General features: G+C 40.2%; 2 protein-coding genes across 2 annotated transcripts in view; one reads left to right on the top strand and one right to left on the bottom strand.

The window, feature by feature from the left end:
* LOC140210389 (BSD domain-containing protein 1-like) overlaps positions 1 to 21,032 on the bottom strand; it is a 30,461-nt gene extending 9,429 nt beyond the window's left edge. Inside the window, exons 1-7 of the mRNA XM_072279312.1 lie at positions 20,573 to 21,032; positions 20,435 to 20,483; positions 12,941 to 13,057; positions 10,924 to 11,091; positions 10,782 to 10,836; positions 5,290 to 5,396; positions 4,410 to 4,478 (exon numbers count right to left, since the gene is read on the bottom strand). Of these exons, the coding sequence (XP_072135413.1) occupies positions 4,410 to 4,478; positions 5,290 to 5,396; positions 10,782 to 10,836; positions 10,924 to 11,091; positions 12,941 to 13,057; positions 20,435 to 20,483; positions 20,573 to 20,583 (576 nt within the window). The 5' untranslated portion in view covers positions 20,584 to 21,032. The remainder of the gene's footprint in view (positions 1 to 4,409; positions 4,479 to 5,289; positions 5,397 to 10,781; positions 10,837 to 10,923; positions 11,092 to 12,940; positions 13,058 to 20,434; positions 20,484 to 20,572) is intronic.
* Positions 21,033 to 21,159: 127 nt separating this feature from the next.
* tube1 (tubulin, epsilon 1) overlaps positions 21,160 to 27,366 on the top strand; it is a 31,452-nt gene continuing 25,245 nt past the window's right edge. Inside the window, exon 1 of the mRNA XM_072279298.1 lies at positions 21,160 to 21,270. Within this exon, the coding sequence (XP_072135399.1) occupies positions 21,246 to 21,270 (25 nt within the window). The 5' untranslated portion in view covers positions 21,160 to 21,245. The remainder of the gene's footprint in view (positions 21,271 to 27,366) is intronic.

Raw genomic sequence — 27,366 nt, 5'->3', positions numbered from 1 at the left:
TTATTATCCTATCATGGATTTATTGAGTATGTCCACAAGAAAATGAATCTTAGGATTGTATATGGTGACTATATGTACTTTGATAATAAATTTACATTGAGGTTTAATGCATTGTTAAGGAGGGGAAGGACAACAGGTAAAGATTTGAATTGTTGACTGTGGTACATGACTGCATAAACTACATCTGATCCCAGAAGGAATGGCTGTCCATATCTGATACACAAGTCATTCCTTAATGCTTTGAAACACTTCCTCCAATGGTCCTAACTATGAATACTATGATCCAACAAGCTTGATCCAATTATTATTTTGTGCACCTCTAATACTATTTCTCAATCACTTTGGGAGAGCTTACTTGGAAGGCAATGGATCAACAACAGGTTACAACACTTAGACCTGATGTGGAATTCTTTGTTACCACAAAAACACCACTGCCCTAGCCTATGTCTCAGTTCTTTTTCACTAAAATGAAAAAAAAACTTCAGCTTCTTAAAGTCTATTGCTGATGCCTTTGGGTTAAAGAACCCTGCTGAGTGGATCTGTTTTTGTTTGAGTTTCGCCAACAATAGCAAGTTTATTGACATCTGACTGCACATAGACACAACTAAATGAGACAATGTTCCTCTGGGACCATGGGGCACCTACATAACATATATCACACACAGCACATAAAAACAAAATATTACCCCAAATAAGTTAATAGATTATAATTCCAAGTGCATGTAGTGCACAGCACAGGTAAACAATAAACAGCTATCTGGCCTAGTAATGAGACCTCAGTGGTGGCAGGCAGGGTATTCATTAGTCACACAAGCTGGGAGAAGAAGCTGTTACCCATTCTGGCTGTCCTAGCCCTAATGCTCATGTCACTTCTTCCTGACAGTAGTGGGTCAAAAGAGATTGTGGGATGCATGCTAGAGATCCTCAATAATTCAACAGGTCCTCAATCTACAACACTCTCAGTTAATGTCACCAAAAGTGGGGAGGAAGACTCTGGTGATGTTCTTAGTGGTTTCTATTATCATCTGTAGGGTCTCATGGTCCAATGGCTTGAAGCTTCTTTACCACACAATACTGCAGCCAGACAGGACTCTCTCAATGGTAGTCCTGTATAAAGCTTTTAGAACAGGAACGGGGGCCTTGCACACCTCAATCTTCTCAGAAAGTGTAGATGCTGTTGTGCCTTCTTGACTATTGTGGAGGCGTTGTGGGTTCAGGTTAGATCATCCATTATGTGCCCACCAAGGAACTTTGGGCTTTTCACTCTCTCCACGGCAGAGCCATTGATGCGCAATGGAGAGTGGTTGACCAGTGCCTCCCTGAAGTCCACAATCATCTCTTTTGTCTTTTCTATGTTGAGACTCGGGTTGTTGTTCTCACACCATTTGACAAGCCTCTCTATGCTGACTCATCTTTGTTGCTGACGAGGGCAACGATGGTTGTAACATTGGCAAACTTGTAGTTTGAGCTCAGTCTGGCTGTGCTGTCATGAGTCAGCAGTACGAATATAAGTAGACCGAGCACACAATCCTGGTGGGCACCCGTGCTCAGCGTGATGGAGCTTGAGATGTTGCTGCCAACTTGGAATGATGAGGGTCTTTCCATCAAAAGTCTAAGATCTAGTTCCAGAGAGGGGTGTTGAGTCCCAACGAGGACAGTTTACTCACCAGCTTCTGAGGGATGATCATGTTAAACATCGAACTGAAGCTGATGAACAACATCCTGTTGTATAGGATCATCAATGTGCCAGTTTGAATGATAGGCAAACTGGACAGGGACCAATGTAGCTGGAAGGTGGGATTTTATATGATCCATTACCAGCCACTCAAACCACTTTATGATTATTGAGGTCAGTGCCACTGGATGATAATCATTTAGACCAGTTACCATCATACACTTGAGCACCAGAATAATGGCGGCCGTCTTGAAGCCTGCAGAGAGAGTGGACTGTTGCAAAGAGATATTAAAGATGTCTGTTAAGACCTCTTTTAGCTGGGCTACACAATCCCTCAGCACCTGACTAGTTATGTTGTCCAGGCCTGGATCTTTGTGTGGGTTTACCCTAGGCTGGATCCTCCTCACCCTGGCTACAGCCAGACAGGATGGGGTGCCCATTACTCAAGGGGAGAGGGGGCTTTCCTCAATGTCGTATCATTCATTGTGTCAAATCATGCATAAAGGCATTTAGCCTATCAGGAAGGGAGGCATCACTGTCATTGACATGCAGGATAGACTTCTAATCTGTTATGGTTTGAGTTTTCCCTCACACCTCAAATCCCAATATTCGGACCTATATATCATTAGCTTTATGTTTCTGTTCTGTTGTTTGTTTTCTGATAGTGTCATCCTACTCTTCTTCTTTATTGTAAAGTAAGTTATGATTGAACCAAAGACTTATCAATAGTCAACAGATAACTTTCGGGGTTAAGTTGCTGCTCAGTCGGAGTGATTCTCACAGTCATCTTAAAGTATCCAGAACTCAGGTGTACAAACGTAAGTTCTTTCATGGCAAATCACACCTATGCTCACCACCTTCCCCCATCCAACTCCTGCCGCAATATTGTAATGATGCTGAGATTATTTATTATCCTCAGGTTGCGAATTGGTAGTGCTTTGCTCAGAAATTTCCATGCACTGTCGTATTAATGCAGTTAAGATGTTTTTTCTGCCAAAATTTCTATATATATTTCAGGCATTACCGATTTTTGTTCCAAAATCTTTTTTTGATAAAGTTGACTCAAAAATTTCTTCACTTATTTGGCAAAATAAAAACCCGAGACTGGGTAAAATACATTTACAGAAGGCTAAGAGAGATGGAGGTTTGGCATTACCTAACTTTAGATTCTATTATTGGGCAATCAATATTCGACATATGAAATTTTGGTTACTTGACCAGGATATACTATCCATTCCTAAATGGGTAGCATTGGAATTACAATCTGTTCAGGGCTATACACTTGGCTCTATTTTAGGTTCCTCTCTTCCTTTCAATTTGAAACGCCTTAAACAGGTATCTAACCCGATAGTTAAATATACCTTACGTATTTGGTTCCAATTCAGAAAATTTTTTGACCTTAACCAATTTGGGCTAGCGATTCCTATTTTAGGTAACATATTTTTTCCTCCCTCTTTTACGGATTGTGTTTTTCAAATTTGGAAGACTAAGGGTATTTCATGGTTTTTGGATGATTCCCTTATGTCTTTTGAACAATTATCTAATAAATATAATTTATCAAGAATACATTTTTTTAGATATCTACAAGTTAGAAATTTCCTAGGTACTATACTTTCTTCTTTTCCAATGCTTCCTCCTACATACATTTTAGATACTATAATTAACCTTAATCCATGTCAGAAAGGTGCATCGGCTATGATTTATAATATTATTATGAAACTTAGGAAAGCTCCATTTGATAAGATTAGAGTAGATTGGGAACAGGAATTGGGGTCTATTATTTCCGTGGAAGACTGGGGCAGATTTTACAATTAGTCAATACTTCCTCTATCTGTGCTAAACATTCCCTAATTCAATTTAAAGTTGTTCATAGAGCACATATGTCCAAAGATAAATTAGCTCGCTTTTATTCTCATATTAGTCTTTTTTGTGATAGATGCCCAGGGCAGATAGCCTCTTTAACTCATATATTTTGGTCTTGTTCTACTTTGGAAACCTTTTGGAGAGACATTTTTAATATTTCAAAGGTATTGAATATAGATATCTCTCCTCACCCTATTACTGCTATCTTTGGACTACCTAAAATTTCCAGTAATCTTTCTCCTTCAGCCCGTAGAATGATTGCATTTCTTACTTTAATGGCGAAAAGATGTATCTTACAATATTGGAAAGAGCTTAACGCTCCAACCACCTTTTTTTGGTTTTCTCAGATGATATTATGCTTGAATTTGGAGAAAATTAGAAGCAATCTTTATGATTCCTCACTTAAATTTGAACAGACCTGGAGATCTTTTATTCAATATTTTCATTTAATGTAATTTTTTTTCTTCTCTTTTTTGCTCCATATTTGTATACCCTTCTTGTTTTTTTTTACTGTTTTTAATGGAGGTCGGGTTTGAGGACGTGATTTTAAGTTCTTTAACTCTATTTGGTTCCAAGTTAGTCCATTGCTTTGCTTTGCTTTTAGTTTAGTTGCACGGTGGGTTTTTTTTGGGGTTTTTTTTTCCCTTTTCTCTATTGATATATATATATAAATTAGTATACTATTACGTTACCTTAGTATGTTATGTTTAAATTACATTGTTTGCATCACTTTCTTTTCTGTATTAATATCTCCTGTAATTTTATTATATTCTAACAGTGTATTAGTGCCTATATGGCTTACCCTTTTGTATACTTATTCAATAAAAAGATTTAAAAAGAAAAAGAAATTTCCGTGCACTGTTATGCTAACCTGATGAAGTTGATGTACTCTATAGAAATACCGACACCAGAAGTCATTATGAGCCACTTCACTCGGGACCTGTCATAAACATGTAAAGTATTAAAGCCAGGTAGGAACACACATGTGAGCAATTAGTATAAAAATGTATATTTTGTATCTATTGATAAAAATATGCTTCTCAAGCATTATATAAAATGGAAGGTTATAAATTCATAATTTGTACCTTGAACTTTGAAGGTTAACCCCAAGTCTTTCAAAATGCGTGATTAATCGTTTAATCTACGAGTCATAGAGTCACAGAAAAATACAGCATAGAAATAGACCCTTCAGCCCATCTAGTCCCTGCTGAACTGTTTAAACTGCCTAATCCCATCGACCTGCACCAGGAACATAGCCCTCCATTCTCCTACTATCCATGTACCTATCCTAACTTCTTTTAAACTTTGAACTCAAGCTTGCACGCACCATTTGCACTGGCAGCCTATTCCACACTCTCACCACTGTCTGAGGGAAGAAGCTTCCCCTCATGTTCCTCTTAAACATTTCACCTTTCACCCTTAACCCATGGCCTCTAGTTGTAGTCGCACCAAACCATTGAGTCTATGTAGAAATATTGCTTCCCAAAAGAAGACAATTGTATTTTTTCAATTTGCAAAAACAATATCTTAAAGTTAAAGAAGATATTTCAAAATGTAGCAATCATTTTCTAAAGCTCATTTAAATAGAATACCCTTACTGTGCAGCCCAATTTTATTTTCAAACCAATAAAAAGCTATTTGGGGTAGGAAGATCAAAAAAGAAACAACTTTTGCATTGATATAACTGTAAGCAACATACTGTAGATATGACATCTTAAATGATCACAATCACTACTTAAAACAAAGTATACCAATTTTGTGTAAAGATCTCTTATTTCTGTCCTGTCAACCAGGAGATTCGATATCGTGAACTTCTCACTTTCCAAGTCGAAGCCTGACAGCCAGTTATTATATTGTTCTGTGGACACAAAAGAATGACACTGAAGGAAAAAAGTAAGACAATTCAAAGAACACTTGAAAATAGGTCATCTTTTAAGCTCAAACTCTTAGTGTTACATCAAATATTTCAATCAAGTTTTTTTCACTATTAATCCATGGTGACTTAGTAAAGTGCCCAAATCCCAGGGGTAATTTTCTTGATTGTTCTTTTCAAAGGCTAAATCGTGGTTATTTAGTGAAATGAAGCCTATAATTTCAAGCTACCCACAAAGGGTGTAAATCAACTGAATGTTTAATGAAGTACTGTGCATTGTACTGTAGTCATGTTATTGCTAGTTATTGAAAGAAGACATCACAAACAATCTGTTGGAAGAACTCGGCAAGTCAAACGCATCTGTGGGAGAAAATATATTGATCACATTTCAGTTCAAAACCCTGCATCAGGACTCATGTAGGGTTTTCACCCAAAATGTCAACAATTCCTTTGCTCCCACAAATGCAGCCCAGTCCTCTAAGTTCTTCCAGCAGATTGTTTGTTGCTCCAGATTCCAGCATCTGCAGTGCTTTGTATCTCCAGTGGAAGGAAGGCATATAGAACCTGTCTATGGAGCTCTGAGCCTGTGTGGGGCGATGGAGAGCATTGAGCTCTGAGGTTCTTAGAGCACCTGAATTGGTTAATTGTTGTTTAATGACAGTCGTCAATAGTTTGGAGTTCATTGTGTTTATCTCGAGCAACTTGTTCTTTGAAATGCAGTTTCCTACTGATTCCTGTTTGTGCTTGTCAATTTTGGTAGGCTCAGGGATTCCATGTTAGCTGTATTATTTAAGCAGATGTCCAATTAGCACTAACAGCAGGGTCTTAGTTTTGAGAATGTTACTTCTAGCGTTGTAGCTTGGGCGGGCCACCGACATTCTTCTGGAATTATTATAAATAAACTCTAGTTGCCGTCTCTACATCGGGGTCTGTCTTTCTTCCATACTTCTCTGATATTGCCAGCACACATGGTGACAACCTGTATCAACTCTCTATCAGAGCAATCTGATTAGTCTCACCTTGTAACTCTTTCCTCAAAGTGTCAAAGTTTCCCATTGATTCCTGAAGTATCTATTTTATTTCCTTTAGAAAGGAATGAATGAATCTCACTTCACCATCCCTTCACACAACAAATTCCAAATCAGTATAATCATAAGACCATAAGACAGAGGGGCAGAACGACTGATTTATTTTCCCCTCTCAAGCCCATTCTCCTACCTTCGCCCTATAACCTTTGACACCCTTACTAATCAAAAATCTTTCAATCTCGCTTTAAATCTATCCATTGACCTGGCCTCCACAGCTGTCTGTGGCAATGAATTTCACAGATTTACCACCTTCTGGCTAAAGAAATTCCACCTCATTTCTGATCTAAAGGATTGTTCTTCTATTCTGAGTCAGTGGCCTTTTTTTGATCATTGCATGAAATTATTGTTTCCTCATCACTTTCTGTTCTTTTCCCCAGAAATGCGGATTTTGCTTTTTAACACCACAGCCAATAAAAATAGTTTCTCATCCTTCTCCTGTCTGGACCATTGATAATATCCTTCTAACCTTCTCCATTTTAAGTAGGGCTATCCTATCTTCTCCAGTCTATTCACATAAATGAAATTCTCCATCCGTGGGACCATTCTACTCAATATTTTTTTTAAACATTCTTACTCGTGCCTTCCCACCATCAAATTATCATAGTAATTCAAATTAAATATAGAATATGCTTACCGTTTACCTGTGCTGCGCACTACATGCATTTTGATTTATATTTTATTAACTTATTTCATGATAATAATACATAATTTATATTTATATTTTATTAACTTATTGAACTTGTTTTATGTGCTGAGTGTGATATATGCTTTGTGAGTGCACCATAGTCCAGAGGAATGTTATTTCATTTGGTTGTGTATATGTACAGTCAGATGACAATAAACCTGAACTAGAAATTCTAACTACAATTACTTAAGTATATATCTCTCCTTTTGTACTCCAAGCTGTTTAAAAAATCTCAGTACATATATCATTATAATAGAATTCTTGTCTCCTCAAAACTAATGAATAATCAAGACCTAGACCTCAATACCACTTTCTGCAATTGGATCCTCAATTTCCTCATTTACAGACCCCACTCAGCTGGGATTGGCAACAACATCTCCTCCACAACCTCCATCAGCACAGATGTACCACAAGACTGTGTCTTTAGCCCCCTGCTCTACTCACTTTACACTTATGATTGTGTGCCAAAGCACAACTCCAATACCACATCCAAGTTCATTGATGACACCACTCTCGTAGGCTGAATCAAAAGTGGTGATGAATCAGCATGTAGGAGGGAGATTGAAAACCTGGCTGAGTGGGCCATAACAGCAATCTCCTACTCACTGTCAGCAAGACCAAGAAGCTGATTATTGACTTCAAGTGATGAAAACCCAGAGGTCCATGTACAAGCCCTCATCAAAGCTTTAAGTTCCTCGGTGTTATTATTTCAGAAAATCTGTCTGAGCTCAGCATGTAAGTGAAGTTATGAAGAAAACACAGCAGCACCTTTATTTCTTTAGGAATTTGTGAAGGTTCAGCACGACATCTAAAACTTCGACAAACTTCCATAGATGTGTGGTGGACAGTGTACCAACTGGCTGCATCACAACCTACTATGGAAACATCAATGCCCTTAACTGAAAAATCCTACAAGAAGTCCATCACAGTGAAAGCTACCACTGAGCACATTTACATGGAGTGTTGTTGTAGGAAAGCAGCATCCATCATCAGGGACCCCCATTACCCGGATTATACTCTCCTCTCACTGTTGACATCAGGAAGAAGATACAGGAGCCTCAGGACTCACACCATCAGGTTCAGAAACAATTATTACCACTCAACTATCAAGCTCTTGAAGTAGAGGGAATAACTTCACTCAACTTCACTACCTCATCGCTGAACTATTCCCACAACCTATGGACTCATTTTCAAAAACTCTTCATTTCATGTACTTGATATTTATTACTTTTGTTATTATTATTGTTATTGTATTTTTGTTTTTTCACAGCTCAAACATATTATTATTTTAATTATTTATTTTGTTTTTCTATTTTATTTTGCATTTGCAGAGTTTCTTGTCTTTTGCACATTGGTTGTGTGCCCTGTTAGTGCGCTTTCATTGATCCTAACACGGTTATTGGATTTATTGAGTATGCCCGCAAGAAAATGATTCTCAGGGCTGTAAGTGGTGACATATATGTACTTTGATAATATATTTACTTTGAATCTTGTCCATCACTACTTCTTTGCAGTCTGCAGTCTAATTACCATAATAAACCAAATTATGAGGCATGGTAATCTTTTCTTCATTATAACTAAATTATCTCTTCTTTGTGCGGCTGATCAATTCTAATAAGAGTGATCAACACTGGATATTGCCAGTTATATTCACCCTCGTACGTAATGTTTCATTACAGGAGTCATCTGCATGTATATATTAATGGAAGCTCTTTTTTCCTTTGTTACCTTATTATTGATGAGATGAAAGCAATGGTTATATTAATAGCCTAAAAGTGACTACACAATTTTTAGATTACATGCAATAGGTTATTTTGTATTCCTGATTAGGTATTCGCACAACTCATTAATATTCATGGTGATTTCTGATGTCTTTATAAAAGCTGCTTCACAACTACAGAAATTCTAGGTTTCCACAACGTCAAAATTAATATTATCTATACCAGGGGTCGGCAACCTGAAGCACAAATGATTTTTGAGCATGAGTTATTCATTAATTTGAGGCAAAACATAACTAGATGTATTTAAATGGGTAATTCCCATATTTCAAGTTTTTATGGCATTTATCTGGCCCACCATACGCTCATTAATACGTGATCTGTCCCACAGAGGCAAAAAGGTTGCCGACCCCTGGTCTATACTATTGTATACATTGCTTTTTCAAATTAAAATCAAAACAAATCAGGAATAAATAGGAATGCAAAAATTAGATTTTACATTGAATAGTCAGGCAGCAGGTTGGAGACACATCTCATAGAACATAGAACATAGAATAGTACAGCACAGTACAGGTCCTTCGGCCCACAATGTTGTGCCGACCCTCAAACACTGCCTCCCATATAAGCCCCCACCTTAGATTCCTCCATGTACCTGTCTAGTAGTCTCTTAAACTTCACTAGTGTATCCGCCTCCACCACTGACTCAGGCAGTGCATTCCACGCACCAACCACTCTCTGAGTAAAAAACCTTCCTCTAATATCCCCCTTGAACTTCCCATCCCTTACCTTAAAGCCATGTCCTCTTGTATTGAGCAGTGGTGCCCTGGGGAAGAGGCGCTGGCTATCCACTCTATCTATTCCTCTTATTATCTTGTACACCTCTATCATGTCTCCTCTCATCCTCCTTCTCTCCAAAGAGTAAAGCCCTAGCTCCCTTAATCTCTGATCATAATGCATACTTTCTAAACCAGGCAGCATCCTGGTAAATCTCCTCTGTACCTTTTCCAATGCTTCCACATCCTTCCTATAGTGAGGTGACCAGAACTGGACACAGCACTCCAAGTGTGGCCTAACCATCAAAGGAAGTGTACATTACTCCTTCCCTCTGCTTGCCCGCAGGTCACCCTTGGGCAAGGTGTAGCACCTGCTTAGCCCCTCCAATCAGAGCCACGTGAAGGCATGTAAGCAGGTGGTGGATGGTCGTATGAGCAGCTGGTGCACATCACAAGTCTACTGACATCAGGCACAGAATCTCGGAAGAGTATTGATCATGGTTGGGATCACTTGTCTTGTAAAGACACTGCCCAGAAGAAAGCAATGGGGAAACCACTTCTGTAGAAAAATTTGCCAAGAACAATCGCGGCCATGAGAGCATGACCACCTATGTCAAACGACATGGCACACAACGATGATGATTTAGATGGAGGAAAACAGAACGAAGCAGGCCACTGCTTTTCTCCATTTGAGTATTTGTGATGAACAGCACAGAAAACAATCAGGTAACAAAAGCTAGAATATGGGAGCTGAAACTTTTGGAAGGATTATTTTAGTTACAGCACTATTATAGATTGGATATTTAAGTTTTAATCATTTCAGTTTTAAATAATGTTCCATAACCCAGGGATTCGCTTTCAAGAACTCTGCAAGTCATGTTCTCAGTAGTATTTATTTACCTATTAATTTAATTTTATATTTGCACAGTTTGTCTTCTTTTACACATTGATTGTTTGTCTGTCTTTGCCTGTGTCATTTTCATTGAATCTGTTGTATGTCTTTTTTATACTGTGAATAACTGCACGAAAAATCTATATAGTATATGGTGACATATACATACCTTGATAATAGATTTACTTTGAACTTTAGATTAGATGTATCTTACCATCTGGTTTAGCACAGTATGTTGCTGGATCAGCCTGAAGATTACACAAACGAATCTATGGAATACAAATATTCATTATGAAATGGTTACCTTTTATTTAATTCCTGCTCTTCCATTCTATAATTACTAGTAGTATGCGTACCTTAATGCCATCATAAGAGTCGGCAATTTTCAACCGAGTGCCCTTGACTGTGCTCACATGAGGTGTGTGTGTTTCTTCTACCACAGGAGCAAATGCTTCTGAGATGGCTCCAAGAAAACTTGAAATCCCTTTGCTGACCCTATGGCATCCTTCTGAGGACTCCTCAACCTAGAAGAGAGGGGAAGTACCAACATAATTCCTACTGTTGTTCTACAGCAGGGGTTCTTAACCAGGGAGTCCACAGAACCCTCGGGGGTCTGTGAAGTTAGATGGGGAAAATTTACATCTTTATTGTCACTAACCTTTAACTGAAATTTAGCATTTCCTCATTTATGAATATAGGCAGCAAACTACAGTAGTATTATCAAAACCTGTGACATTGTCACCAATAAAATCACAGGTATTTTCATATCACTTTACAGTTGATACAATAGAAAAGGTTCATAGGCTTCACTGGACTGCCAAAGGGGTCCATGGCATTAAAAAGCTTAAGAAACCTTGGTCTACAATTAGCATTACTTTGGTGACAAATGAGTCTGGTCCAACTTACACACAAGAACAAAACTGACTGCAACTTAATGTCATGTGGTTGAAAAATCAATTATCCAAATAACAGAAAGTTATTGGATTCCTACTGATTTCATATTTGATGTCACAGTATACTTCAAAACTCAGATTCATAATGTTGCTATTACATTGTTGTGGGACACAAAATACTCGAAAAATCTAACTGCATTTTATTTTGGGTTTCAGGCAGCATGGTAGCGTAGTGGTTAGCACAATACTTTATAGTACAGATGACCTGGTTTCAATTCCCACCATTGCCTGTAAGGAGTTTGTACAATCTCCCTATGACTGCATGGGTTTCCTCTGGGTCCTCCCGTTTCCTTTCTTTATTTTTTCAATCTTTTTATTGATTTAAAAAAAAGTGTTTATCAAACAGGAGGAGAATATCTCTGGTATAGATGTCAATAACAGTACATACAAAAAGTAAAATAATCACACATAATGTTGGTCTACAAAGTATAAATTTGATATAGAATGTATAATACAGAAAAAAAAGAATTTAATTCATTCTCCTCTTATCAATTTATGAAGAAAGGAAGGACTATTAGCAATTTTTATATTAAAAAAAAACACTATTCTAAACAGAAGGGGGAAAGAAAGGACTGGGCAGTCTATCCTGAGAGAAAAACCAAGAAAAGAGAGACTCTCTGATCAAATCCCCATTTCCTCCCATGATCGAAAGACATAATGGATAGTAGGTTAAATGGTCATTGTAAATTGTCCTGTGATTAGGCTTAAATCAGAAGATTTCTGGGTGGCGTGGCTCAAAGGGCTTGAAGGGCCTATTCTGTGCTATATCTCAATAAATATGTGTGAATGAAACCTCTACGTTTGTTTATAAACTCAATGGCCACTTTATTAGATACCTCCTGTACCTAATAGTAGCCACTGTATTTATATTCATGGTCTTCTGTTGCTGTAGACCATTCATTTCAAATTTCAACATGTTGTGCATTCAGAGATGCTCTTCTGCACACCACTGTTGTAATGTAGAGTTATTTAACATACTGTCACCTTCCAGTCAGTTTGAACCATTCTGGCCGTTCTCCTCTGACTTCTCTCAATAGCAAGGCATTTTTGTCCATGGAACTGCTGCTCACTGGATGTTTTTTTTTGTTTGTTTTTCCACTGTAAACTTTACAGTATATGTAAATTCCAGATCACCATTTTCTGAGATACTCAGATCAACTCTTCTGACACCAACAATCATTCCACAGCCTAGGTCACTTAGATCACATTTCTTCCCCATTCTGATGTTTGGTCTGATAAACAACTGAACCTCATGACCATGGCTGCATGCTTTTATGCATTGAGTGGCTGCCACATGATTGGCTAATTAGATACTTGCATTAATGAGCAGGAGTACCTAATTAAGTGGCCACTTCAAACAGTGTTGTGCATTTTGTAACAAATAATATTCAGTGGGTTTGCATGTTGGCTATAAACTCACATTTAGCTTTTCTTTGAATGCTAAAGCTGTGGCCGCAATAGTAGACACAGTATCATTTTGGATGACCTGTCTGAATTCGGCCAGGTCACACTTCAGAAGTTCCACGGCTTTTGCAGACTGTGAATTAAAAAGAAATTTAATTAAAGATTTAACTTTGAAATATAGTTCAACCTGAACACTTATACTCTCCACAGTTCAGACATAACACCTTAGCAATATACCTGTTCCATCCACTGAGAGGAACTTCAAAAGGCATCCACCACTTTCTCATTACTGCATTCAGAGATGAGGTATAGGACACTGTTTTTGCAGCTACTTCTTCCTCACAGTGGTCACAACAGATTATAAACCTATGAGCATTAGCTCATTATATAGCCCTCTTTTTGCACTACATTTTATATACATTTCTTATTGCAATTTATCGTATATTTCATGTATTCTGCTGTACTGTTACTGCAAAACAGCAAATATTAGGATTAGGATTATGAAGACACGTAGTCCTCTTTTATTGTCATTTAGTAATACAGGCATTAAGAAATGATACATTATTTCCTCTGGTGTGATATCACAAAACACAGGACTGACCAAGACTGAAAAAACTGACAAAACCACATAATTATAACATATAGTTACAACAGTGCACAATACCATAACTTGATGAAGAAGTCCATGAGCACAGTAAAGTTCAAAGTCTCTCAACTGTCCCACATCTCACGCAGACGGGAGAAGGAAGAAAAATTCTCCCTGCCATGCCGACCACAATCCAACTCTGAGTCATCCGAAAACTTCGATCTCTGATCAGCTCTCTGACACCGAGCACTGAGCGCCATCTCTGTCCAAGCGATTCGACCTCCTTCTCGGCCGCCAAAAGCAGGCAAGGCTGGGGATTTTGAGGCCTAACCTCTGAAAGATTCACGACCACACAGTAACGACAGCAGCGAACGGGCGTTTCAGAAATTTCTCCAGATGTTCCTCTGTGCTTTCACATCTATTCTCCATCAAATCAGAATTGTCTGTGGCCCCTATTTAACAGATACGATATCATTTTTCACCGGAGGGCTGCGCACAGGCAGGCGTGCCACCATCTTCTCCTCCCGCAGAACTCATGACACTTTCCTGATAATAAATCCGATTCTGATTGCAATATCATTATGAAATCTGAATTTATCCAATGATACTTTATTCTGACAGAATCAAAGCTATGACTTTTGTTTGAGGGCTGCTCATATCCTACAACCGCTCTATCCACGTGGATACTGTAGCAGCAAAACAAAACGAAAGACAAAGCCCCACAGACTTGTTTACTTGCGTGATGCACCCTCAGCTTCAATAATTGCTCCAAATTTGAATCCTTCATTTGATCCTTTTTGAGCAATTAGCAAATATACAAACTTGAAGCGACGAAATTTAAGCGTACCCTGGTGTGAGCTAAGCATAACTGAGCTGTCAGCAAAAGATATGTCATCCGCCGGTCCCAAGCTACAAACTGCCACAAAATAAGCAAGAGTTTGTAACTTATTCCCTTCGCTTTTAGCACACCCTCCACTCTTGTGACTAGTTACCATAATAAACATAATGAACACACAACACAGAGTACAATGCAGATAGGGAACAGATGCACGGCTCCCACAGGTACCGATCAGTTGTACAATCTGAAACCACTACTTGAAATGATCTCTTCAAAGGAGACTTAATGCAATCTCATCCCTGAAAGATTTCATGGAATTACCCATGCTTTTCACTGGGAACTTACCTAATAAAGACAGGAAATATTATATCGCTGTGAATGTGTTCTTTGGTACAAAGGTAAAAGATCAAATGTTAAATAAATCCTTTTACAGATATTCATGGTAATACACATCACAAATATATGAACATGAAAAAACCTACCCACCTGGAAATCTAAAGCAACACGCACAAAATGCTGGAGGAACTCAGCAGGCCAGGCAGCATCTATGGACATAGCAAGCAGTCAACATTTTGGGCCAAGACCCTTCATGAGGACCCAGTTGAGAACCAGCTGTCCTGAAGAAGAGTCTTGGCCCAAGACGCCAACTGTTTACTCTTTTCTGTAGATGCTACCTGACCTGCTGAGTTCCCCCAGCATTTTATGTGTATTTTCCTCAGTGACTGTGGGTGCTTAATTCTATAAGCAGGAACAATAATACCAGAGGAAGGATTTATAGAAGTGGACGTGGTTACAATGGTGCAGCTAGTTGTGATGTTTCTTCATAGTTCCAACAAACTGGGTTCAATCACAATATCCATTGCTGTCCAGGTAGAGTAGTCCATGTTTTCCTCGTGAGCCCATGAGTTTTCTCCTTCACCCTGATGATGTGCAATTTGGAAATGGTCTGACTGCATACATGAAAGAGTGATTCAAGGGAGTCAGAATCAGAATCTGGTTTAATATCACCCTGCATATGTCAGATATTTGTTGTCTTTTTGGTAGCGGTACAATGCAAAACATAATAATAGAGAGGAAACAAACTGTGAATTACAGTAAACACGAGGAATTCTGCAGATGCTGGAAATTCAAACAACACACATCAAAGTTGCTGGTGAATGCAGCAGGCCAGGCAGCATCTCTAGGAAGAGGTTCCTGACGAAGGGTCTCGGCCTGAAACGTCGACTGTACCTCTTCCTAGAGATGCTGCCTGGCCTGCTGCATTCACCAGCAACTTTGATGTGTGAATTACAGTAAGTGTATGAATATATTTACGGGCCAGCCGGTTGTGTAGTCACATCAGCACTGGACTTGGCTGCACATGGTTCCATCTGGCCGGGTCCCAACCTGGGCAGCAGCAACATCTTTGCAGAAGAAAGCCTGGCAATCTACTTCAGTATCTTGCCATTAAAACCCTTCGGATGTCTACACTATCCATAGGATCGCCATGAGTCGACAGCACTCACCAACAACAACATATATATGAAATATTTAAATTAAGTAAGTGATGCAAAAATAGAAATTAAAAAAATAGGTAAGAGGAAATCTGCCAATACTGGAAATCAAAGCAACACACACAAAATGCTGGGAGAGCTCGGCAGGCCAGGCGGCATCTATGGACATTTTGGGCCAAGACCCTTCATCAGTACTTAAAATAAGTAGTGAGGTAGTGCTAATAGGTTCAATGTTCAATGTCCATTCGGAAATCGGAAGGCAAAGGGGAAGAAATGGGAAGATGAGGAGAATAAAGGAAAGGGATTAGTGTAGATAAGTGTTTGACAATCGAACTGACAAATACAATATATATTTTACCAAAAGCCTGCTTCTATTCTGTATGGCTAAGAGTCTCGAAGGAGATATACTAAACATTGATGTATCCCTCAGTCTCAGTCAATTAAATACTTTCCATTTAAACTTATTAGAAAATATAACAATTTCACAGTTCATTTTAATTTACTTTTACATGCTTTCACTCTATAATCCCAATAAAACTTTAATTTGCTTATAATCACTTTGCCAATTGGTAAATATCATTATCAATGCCTCCTTCCCCTTTAAGAGTGGTGTCGCAGTGATCCATGGCAAAGAAAGTCTCATGGAAATCATATCTCAGTTAAGTTTGCAATTAGCTTTTGCTCCTTTTTGTTTCTTTTCATCATAGAATATTAAGCAAGCATAGCTCAACCGGGCAGTAATTAACTATACTGAAAGCTGTTTACAGCAATAATCTGGGTCTTTATTACATATATGATACTGTGCAAAAAGTACAGTATATATGGCTAGTGTGCCTCCAAAGACTTTGTGCAAGTACTACAGTAACTTTATGTATTGAATTGTACTGAAAAAAAATCAAATTTCATGAAATATATGAGTGATGATAAACCTGATTCTGATATGGGTCCATATTATGGATTGAGAATGGGAAGGGGACAAGGAGAGGGGAATCAAGGTTGGGAAAAGGGAAAAGGAGGAGGGAGTAGGAAGCATCATAGAGACCATGTAATGATCAGTAAACCAATTGTTTGGAATCAAATGACCTTGCTTGTTGTCTCAGTGTGCCTGTACCATGCACTGCCAACACCCGCACCACCCCCCCGCCCCCGGCACTCCTTCTCTGCCACCTGTCCCACAGCCCTATATAGCTACAGTGTCCAAGACTTTCGCACAGGACTGTACAATCGCTAAACATTACGCTGGACTGGACTTGGAGGAACCCAGGGAAGTTCTGGGGTTACAAGGATAATAAAAAGCACAGAGATCAAGAGTTTGAGGTTACAGAGGGAATTTTAACTCATGGCTATTTTTTAAAAATGAAACATTAACAGACTAGAATGAGTACAAGTAAATTTCTCCAGAGATGATTTGTGAGGTAAGAACAACATATGGAATGATGATGTCTACTGAAAGATGTTTGCAACAATAATTTGTATTTTAATTTCAGATATAATAGTGTAAGATTATTGCAAGATATCACTCATCTCCACACTAAGGTAATCCACTAAACAGCACATTCCTGGTACTAGTTCTGTTTCTATGATGATGCTATAGATTTATTACTCAGGAAACCATTTTATAATGGGTAACTTTTCAAAACAAATTGTAATCTGAATGGGTGCACTGTAGATTCTCACATTTTATTTTGAAATCCTATTACATTTTGATCACTCTTCCCCAGAGCATCCTTTGCTAAGAGATTATTAATTAATTTGGCCTTGTTACACATGATCAGATTTAAAACATGGTTAGGTCTACCAGTTTTTGGACTGAAAGTGGAAAAGATAAAGAACAATTAGTGTTCACAATTACATTAAATTCCACTATTAGTACATTCAGTGTCAGAAGACTAAACTTAACATTATTATCATAGTAAGACAAAGTAAACAAGATCTAAGAAAAATACACACAAGCTACTCTGCTTACAAATTCACTGCATGAAACAACAAAGAAACAAGATTCCATGGTAATCATTAAAAGGAAAACTAGATAAATTAACCAAAGGAGGAATAATTACTGGATTAAGGGGAAAGAAAAGGAGAGGAGGAGGGAAGATTACAGAGTTTGGAGGAAATAGTCATAGTCATAGTCATATTTTATTGATCCCAGGGGAAATTGGTTTTTGTTACAGTTGCACCATAAATAATAAATAGTAATAAAACCATAAATAGTTAAATAGTAATATGTAAATTATGCCAGGAAATAAGTCCAGGACCAGCCTATTGGCTCAGGGTGTCTGACCCTCCAAGAGAGGAGTTGTAAAGTTTGATGGCTACAGGCAGGAATGACTTCCTATGACACTCTGTGTTGCATCTCGGTGGAATGAGTCTCTGGCTGAATGTACTCCTGTGCCCACCCAGTATATTATGTAGTGGATGGGAGACATTGTCCAAAATGGCATGCAACTTGGACAGCATCCTCTTTTCTCACACCACCGTCAGAGAGTCCAGTTCCATCCCTACAACATCACTGGCCTTACGAATGAGTTTGTTGATTCTGTTGGTGGCTGCTACCCTCAGCCTGCTGCCCCAGCACACAACAGCAAACATGATAGCACTGGCCACCACAGACTCGTAGAACATCCTCAGCATCATCCAGCAGATGTTAAAGGACCTCAGTCTCCTCAGGAAATAGAGATGGCTCTGACCCTTCTTGTAGACAGCCTCAGTGTTCTTTGACCAGTCCAGTTTATTGTCAATTTGTATCCCCAGGTATTTGTAATCCTCCACCATGTCCACACTGAACCCCTGGATGGAAACAGGGGTCACCTGTACCTTAGCTCTCTTCAGGTCTACCACCAGCTCCTTAGTCTTTTTCACATTAAGCTGCAGATAATTCTGCTCACACCATGTGACAAGGTTTCCTACCGTAGCCCTGTGCTCAGCCTCATCTCCCTTGCTGATGCATCCAACTATGGCAGAGTCATCAGAAAACTTCTGAAGATGACAAGGCTCTGTGCAGTAGTTGAAGTCCGAGGTGTAAATGGTGAAGAGAAAGGGAGACAAGACAGTCCCCTGTGGAGCCCCAGTGCTGCTGATCTCTCTGTCAGACACACAGTGTTGCAAGCACATGTACTGTGGTCTGCCAGTCCACAGTCCAAGGAGTAAATAAACGAGATTAATTAAAGAAAATGGTGGCGCACTGAGTTGCAATGATGTTTCTAGGTCCAAAAAATGGTGTAAGTCTTTGCTTTACATGTTTTTCTTATGACCGCAAGACCCTGCTGGACATTATTAAAACAAAATACCATATGTCAGGTTCAGCTTCCCTGAGGCTGTGACACTGCTGAACCCCTCATCACAGCACTAAGCAATATTGCATCCGTATTGTACTGTCTCAGTACTTTTATATTTGTGTGCTGTAGCACTTTTTTATTCACAGTTATTTTGTAAATAACACTATTCTTTGCATTTCTGGTCAGATGCTAAGTGCATTTCATTGGCTTTGTATCTGTACTTGGCAAAATGACAATAAAGTTGAATCTAATCTAATCTAATTAGTCATTATATTGCCTTATATAAACCTGACACTTTATGTCAACCTGTCAATCTTCATGTGGTGGCACTCAAGGCTTCATGCTCTTCTTTTTCTTTCAGGGCTTCTTTTACTCTGTGACTTTTTGTGTTGGATTGTAACTATATGTGCCGTGTGCCACTCTATGTACCTTGTCTCCCCCCTCCCCCCCAATGATGTTTTGTTTCACCGTATACATGTGTATGGTTGGACAACTATAAACTTGAACTTGTATCAGCAGAGATTTGGTGGGGTGAGCTGTTTAATTCCATGATGAGTCTAAATCGTTTGTTCAACTGGAACCAGTACCCAAAACACCACATCAATTTACTGATTACCTGTGGGGTATTTTCTGTCACAACTGTAAACTTATTTAAAAGTCCATATACTGAACCAATGAACTGTAATAGATTTAACTAACAAATTGTTTATTAGTAGGTCTATATAATGCAACAACATTCCCTCTTTAACAGGATTGACGAATAAAGCGTGTATTCAGTCAGAGAATAGGTGATTTTAAGTGACGTGGATCATAGCGAGGCTCGAAATGGTCTGGTTCGGCGGACTTCTCCCGCTGAAACATATAGACTCGATAGCCCGGAAGATAAATTTGTGATGATGTTGGAAAGAAATTTACTTCAAACTACTCAAAATCACTGGAGGAAAACAAGAATATGATTGTGCTAGGAAAAGCGGAGTGACGGTACAGCTGTCATCAAAACGATAGCATTTGACTCCTTTACTTGAGTTAAAAACCCGAAGACGAGGCATTAAAAAAAAGAGATTGAAAATCGATTTAAGCACTAAGAGCTCTGAAAAATCATCTCAGCAACAGATAGAGGAAATGACTCATCATTGTTTCCAATTCACCAGTGCAATGCGGTGGGGCCCGCGCAAATAACAAAGATGACTATCGACACAAAGCGCAAATAAACAAGTTGTTAAAACCCTTAGCAAAGCCATTACCAAAATTACTGTGATTACAACTCCGAAGCAATCTTACGATCGTTCGGCGACGTTCGGCCAGAAATCTGATTTACCTTGGCTTTCGCCTTCGCGACGTTCTGATGAATCCAGCTTCCCCACCAACTGTAAAGGAATCGGTACAAATGAATATAGCAGTTTAATTGATAGCTATTTTGTAGTGAGTTAAAAAGATATTTGAGGGAGACACCTACTTCTCCGCCATTCTTCAGGCACTGTGTTATATCTCCGACCCTACAACCGTGGAATGACATCAGTTTGGGCTAGTTAGAAAGTCTACGTACGGTCAGTAACTTCGCTCTGCCATCTGGAGGCCCTAGCTTCAGGTATCACTGCCACCGTGGCAAAGAAAATCTGAGTGTATCCACAGGCACCAACTCGTAGTTCTTTTTTTTCAGCCACGGAAAGTTGTTTCACACAAAACCACTAGAATTAATTCCAATTAAAATGGATATTGTCCCGCAGACCTATGTATCAGCGCAGACAGTTCTGACTTGCAGACATTTTTGCAGTCAGAGTAGGTTGCGAAAAATTATAGAGTCTGTCAGTGAAGAAATTGGTGCAAGCAGACGTAAATGATGACAGCGGTAAACCAGAGTAGTGGGGGTGAGTTTAGAGAGCTGACAGCTCGGAGATGGCGTGTGTGTGTGTGTGTATTTGGTGAGTCGGTGGTGCACTCTGGTCACGTGCTGGGATTCCCTCTCTTGCCCCGCCCATGCCGCTGTTCCGGTTTCCAGGGCAACGTGACGTCAGACGCTCCCTCCAGCAACCAGCGCGCGAAACGCGCGAAGTGGCGGCAGAAAGGCTGCTGAGGGAGGTGGATGGTTCGTTCGCGGACAGGGGAGCTGCGTCCGCCGGCTGCACGCTATGACCCAGTCGGTGGTGGTGCAAGGTAAGCCCTAGTACGGCCTTTCGTCCTCACTCGCTGCAGCTGGCTTGCTCGCCGCGTCCCGTGCTGCTAGCGAGCGCCTCGCCAGTGCCCCGTCCGCCAAGCTTAAAACTCGAGCAAACTCTGAAGGTATTCCACAACCTCCAGACTCACTTTCAAAGACTCTTTACAACTCTTATTATATTTGCACAGTTTGAATGAGAGGTGGCTTTATTCAAGTCTACAAAAATCCTACCGGGCTTGACAAGGCAGATGTTGAGCTGTTTTCACTGGTCGGAGAATCACAAAGAACTGGTGATTTAAAGCTGAACATAGATCAATACAGGCCTTTCGACCCATGATGTTATACTGACCTTTTAACCTACTCGAAATCAATCCAACACTTTCCTCCCATCATTTCTTCATCTCATGTTCTCTTTATTGCTTAGAAACATAGAAACCCTACAGCACAATACAGGCCCTTCGGCCCACAGAGATGTGGTGAACATGTCCCTACCTTAGAAATTACCAGGCTTACCTATAGCCCTCTATTTTACTAAATTCCATATACCTATCTTAAAAGACCCTATCGTATCCGCCTCCACCACCGTTGCCGGCAGCCCTTTCCACGCACTCACCACTCTCTGAGTAAAAAAAAAACTTACCCCTGACATCTCCTCTGTACCTACTCCCCAGCACCTTAAACCTGTGTCCTCTTGTAACCATTTCAGCCCTGGGAAAAGCCTCTGACTATCCACATGATCAATGCCTCTCATCATCATATACACCTCTATCAGGTCACCTCTCATCCTTCGTCGCTCCAAGGAGTAAAGGCTGAGTTCACTCAACCTATTCTGATAAGGCATGCTCCCCAATCCAGGCAACATCCTTGTAAATCTCCTCTGCACCTTTTCTATGGCTTCCACATCCTTCCTGTAGTAAGGCGACCAGAACTGAGCACAGTACTCCAAGTGGGGTCTGACCAGGGTCCTATATAGCTGCAATATTACCTCTTGGCTCCTAAATTCAATTCCATGATTGATGAAGGCCAATACACTGTACGCCGCCTTAACCACTGAGTCACCCTGCGCAGCTGCTTTGAGTGTCCTATGGACTCTGACCCCAAGATCCCTCTGATCCTCTACACTGCCAAGAGTCTTACCTTTAATACTATATTCTACCATCATATTTGACCTACCAAAATGAACCACCTCACACTTATCTGGGTTGAACTCCATCTGCCACTTCTCAGCCCAGTTTTGCATCCTATCAATGTCCCGCTGTGACTTCTGACAGCCCTCCACACTATCCACAACACCTCCAACCTTTGTGTCATCAGCAAACTTAGTAACCCATCCCTCCACTTCCTCATCCAGGTCATTTATAAAAATCACAAAAAGTAAAGATCCCAGAACAGATCCCTGAGGCACACTACTGGTTACCAACTTCCATGCAAAATATGACCCATCTACAACCACTCTTTGCCTTCTGTGGGCAAGCCAGTTCTGCATCCACAAAGCAATGTCTCCTTGGATCCCATGCCTCCTTACTTCCTCAATAAGCCTTGCATGGGGTACCTTATCAAATGCCTTGCTAAAATCCATATACACTACATCTGCTTATTTATTTATTATTATTTCTTTTTTTCTTTTTCCATTTACACAGTTTGTTTTCTGTTCACCATGTTGGTTGCAGTCTTTCATTGATTATGTTGTTTCTTGGATTTACCTTGAATGCCCACAAGAAAATGAATCTCTGGGTAGCATATGGTGACATAAGTGTACTTTGTAAACAAATGTACTTTTAACTTTGAAATAAAATGTGCTAAATACAGTCAGCAAGTCACATAGCATTCTGTGGACAAAGAATAATATTGCTTGCCATGCTGAATTTTTTCACCAGATAGGATACATCTTACAGGGTCAGACAACACTCCAGCTATGGTACTGAGGATTTGTGCTCTAGAACTTGGTCCGAAATGTCAACAGTTCCTCCAGCAGTTAGTGTGTGTTGCTTTGGATTTCCATCATCTGCAGATTTTCCTCTTGTTTGTGCGTAAGATGCAGACACTGATTCTAGATGTTAATGGTGTCTCAGTGGTGGCACCCTCATCACACTGTCCACCCCCTTCACACCGAGTCAGAGGCTGTGACTTTCACTGCAAGCTTTCTGAGTAGCTATAATATACCTGCCTTTACTACAACCACTCCTAGCTGTCTCTCCATGCCCTCACTGTCATAACTATATATGTATCCTTTTATTCCCACTCATTGCTTCCTACCAATCAGCCAATGTTCTAATCAAACTTTCCTAGGAAGTTGACGCTGAGTACAGGGCTATGGTAGGAAACTTTGTCACATGGTGTGAGCAGAATTATCTGCAGCTTAATGTGAAAAAGACTAAGGAGCTGGTGGTAGACCTGAGGAGAGCTAAGGTACCGGTGACCCCTGTTTCCATCCAGGGGATCAGTGTGGACATGGTGGAGGATTACAAATACCTGGGGATACGAATTGACAATAAACTGGACTGGTCAAATAACACTGAGGCTGTCTACAAGAAGGGTCAGAGCTATCTCTATTTCCTGAGGAGACTGAGGTCCTTTAACATCTGCCGGACGATGCTGTGGATGTTCTACGAGTCTGTGGTGGCCACTGCTATCATGTTTGCTGTTGTGTGCTGGGGCAGCAGGCTGAGGGTAGTGGACACCAACAGAATCAACAAACTCATTTGTAAGGCCAGTGATGTTGTGGGGATGGAACGGGACTCTCTGACGGTGGTGTGAGAAAAGAGGATGCTGTCCAAGTTGCATGCCATTTTGGACAATGTCTCCCATCCACTACATAATATACTGGGTGGGCACAGGAGTACATTCAGCCAGAGACTCATTCCACCGAGATGCAACACTGAGTGTCATAGGAAGTCATTCCTGCCTGTGTCCATCAAACTTTACAACTCCTCCCTTGGAGGGTCAGACACCCTGAGCCAGTAGGCTGGTCCTGGACTTATTTCCTGGCATAATTTACATACTACTATTTAACTATTGATGGTCCTATTACCATTTATTATTTATGGTGCAACTGTAATGAAAACCAATTTCCCCCGGGATCAATAAAGTATGACTATAATACCATTGGCTCTTAACTTGGTGGCAGCCTTAAGTGTGACACCTTGTCAAAGGCCTTCTGAAAGTCCAAATTTTCAACATCCCGTGCATCCTCTTTATCTGTCTTATTTGTAATCTCAAGACTGGCATTTGTTAGAGGTAAAAAGGAAAGGAAAATATAAAACTGGTTTAGTAAGTGCATTGAACTGTCATGTGATGAAAAAGTATAGTGATTATACTCAGATTTATACGGATGGTGCTAAGGAACCTGAAACAGGAGTGACAAGGTTTGGGGTAGCTATACCAGCAAAAGAAATTGGAATCAACAAAAGAACATCTAATAAGTTTGGGTTGTATATAGTGGAGACACTGGCAGTGTTGGTTGCTTTACGATGGGTGGAGAAAGCTAGACAAGTCAAAGTGTTGATATGCTCTGATTCATCCTCAGTTCTAGCAAGTTTAAGGTCTTTTCACTCAAACAGTCGGCAAGATGTACTTTATGAAGTCCTTCAGTCAGTCACAAGAATTGCAAATCAGGGAGATCAGGTAAAATTTCTATAGGTTCCAGCACACGTGGGGGTGAAGGGAAATGAGAGGGTGGATGAGTTGGCAAAGAGGGCGTTAAAGAAAGAAAATATAGAAATGCACATTAGTATCAGTAAAGCAGAGGTGAAGTGTGTAATTTGGGGAAAAAAATCAACCAAATATGGCAAGAAAGATGGGACAGGGAGGAGAAAGGGAGGCATTTATATCAAATACAAAAAGGTGTTGCAGGTACTAGGGTAGGTAGTAGATACAGAAGAGAGGAAACTGTGTGGACTAGGTTAAGGCTGGGACACTGTGCATTAAACAAAACATTGAAAATGATAGGGAAACACCAGACAGGATAGTGTGAGGAATGTCAGGAAGAGGAGTCAGTAGAACATGTAGTTCTGAGTTGCAGAACGTATGGGATGCCGAGAGAGATGATGAGAATCTAAGGGAATTGGGGGCACAGGAATTCACATTAAAAGGGTTGCTGGACATATAGAACAGAGCACAGTACAGGCCCTTCAGCCCACAATGTTGTGCTGACCCTTAAACCCTGCCTCCCATATAACCCCCCCCACCTTAAATTCCTCCATATACCTGTCTAGTAGTCTCTTAAACGGGTGAGAGAGCACAGGTCAGGGTAGTTTTAGCTTTCTTAAGGGATACAGGGTTTTTTTTATAGGATATGATGGATAAGCAGGAATAGGGTACTAGGATGGCCAAAGATGAGAGGATAAAGTGCAGGTTGGGTGTGTGTGTGTGTGTAGAATGTAAGTCTATTGCACACTCCGGAGCAGAAGGTGGAGGTAATGCACCATTAAGCTGGGTGCCAACCACCGTAAAACAAGATGGAGGAGGAGAAGAAAAAGAAGAAGAAGAATCTGAAGAATTCCAGCAGGTTCGTCAGGCAAGATTTTCCCTTGCCATGCGTCACCAAGTACTCCAGAACCTTATTCTTAATAATTGACTCCAACATCTTCCCAACCATTGAGGTCAGGCTAACTGGTCTATAATTTCCTTTCTGCTGCCTTCCTCCTTTCTTGAAGAGTGGAGTGACATTTGCAATTTTCCAGTCCTCTGGCACCGTGTTAGAGTCCAATGATTTTTGAAAGATCATTACTAATGCCTCCACAATATCTACCGCTACCTCTTTCAGAACCCTAGGGTGCAGTTCATCTGGTCCGAGTGACTTATGTACCCCTGCAACTTTCAGCTTTTTGAGCACCTTTTCCCTATTTCCTGTTGTAACTGCACTCACTTCTCTTCTCTCACACCCTTCAACATCTGGCACACTGCTAGTGTCTTCCACAATGAAGACTGATGCAAAATACTCATTTAGTTCATCTGCCATCTCCTTGTCCCTTATTATTATCTCTTTTGCTTTTACATTAGCTTTGACTTTTCTTGTCAGCCACAGTTTTACTATTTTGCCATTTGAGTATTTATTTGCTTTTGGAATATATCTATTTTGCACCTTCCTCATTTTCCCCAGAAACTCTCACTATTGCTGCTCTGCTATCATCCCTGCCAGCATCTCCTTCCAATTTACTTTGGCCAACTCCTCTCTCATGTCACTGTAATTTCCTTTACTCCATTGAAATACTGCTATGTCAGACTATCAGATTTCTAGTTGAACTCAGTCATATTGTGATCACTGTGTCCTATGGGTTCTTTTACCTTAAGCTCCCTAATCATTTCCAGTTCATAACATAACACTCAATCCAGTATAGCTGACCCTCTAATAGGCTCAATGAGAAACGACTTTAAAGAGCCATCTCATAGGCCTTCAACAAACTCACTCTTTTGAGGTCAATTACCACGCTGATTTATCCCAATCTACCTGCATGTTGAAATCTCCCATGACTACTGTAACATTGCCCTTTTGACATGCTTTTTCTGTTGTCCATTGTAATCTGTAGTCTACATCCCAGCTGCTGTTTGAAGTCCTGTATATAACTGCCATCAGGGTCCTTTTACCCTTGCATCATCCATTGAAAGAGCTGGTTTGTCGTCATCTTCTGTATTGACAAAGACAGATTCACCCACGCTTGCTTGCTCTGCTGTTTGCCAAACCTCTCTGTTGCGAGGTCAAGGCTGGAGAGGCAGGAGGCTGGCAGCACAGGCCAAAGCTCTCCTTGACGTGGATGCTGCTTGAGGAAGGGAGTCCTGAGCCCGGGCAAGTATGCCAGTTCTGAAAATGCTCACAGGTGAGTGTTTGTGTGCACTCCCTAGGCAGACGTCTCCTACTGTGACCCATCTTGGTGCTGACCTCTGTGTAAAGGGAGTATTTGGAGGCCCATCATGTTGCTCGAGTACCTTGCCTCTTTCGAGCAGGGGCAGGATCTCTGCCTTTGGGTTGAGTGACAGTATCTTGGCGGTTAGAGAGTTGAGGTGAGGGTGGCGAGTTGCTTTTCTTGGAGTGGGGGATTTCCTTTCTACTGTCCGGAAGTTCATCACAGTCAATGAGCACCGGGAGAACTAAACGA

Source organism: Mobula birostris, chromosome 2 (genome assembly GCF_030028105.1).
Source record: "Mobula birostris isolate sMobBir1 chromosome 2, sMobBir1.hap1, whole genome shotgun sequence".
Classification (NCBI taxonomy): Eukaryota; Metazoa; Chordata; class Chondrichthyes; order Myliobatiformes; family Myliobatidae; genus Mobula; species Mobula birostris.
The sequence above is the reverse complement of the archived record's forward strand: the minus strand, read 5'-3'. Positions and strand labels throughout refer to the sequence as shown.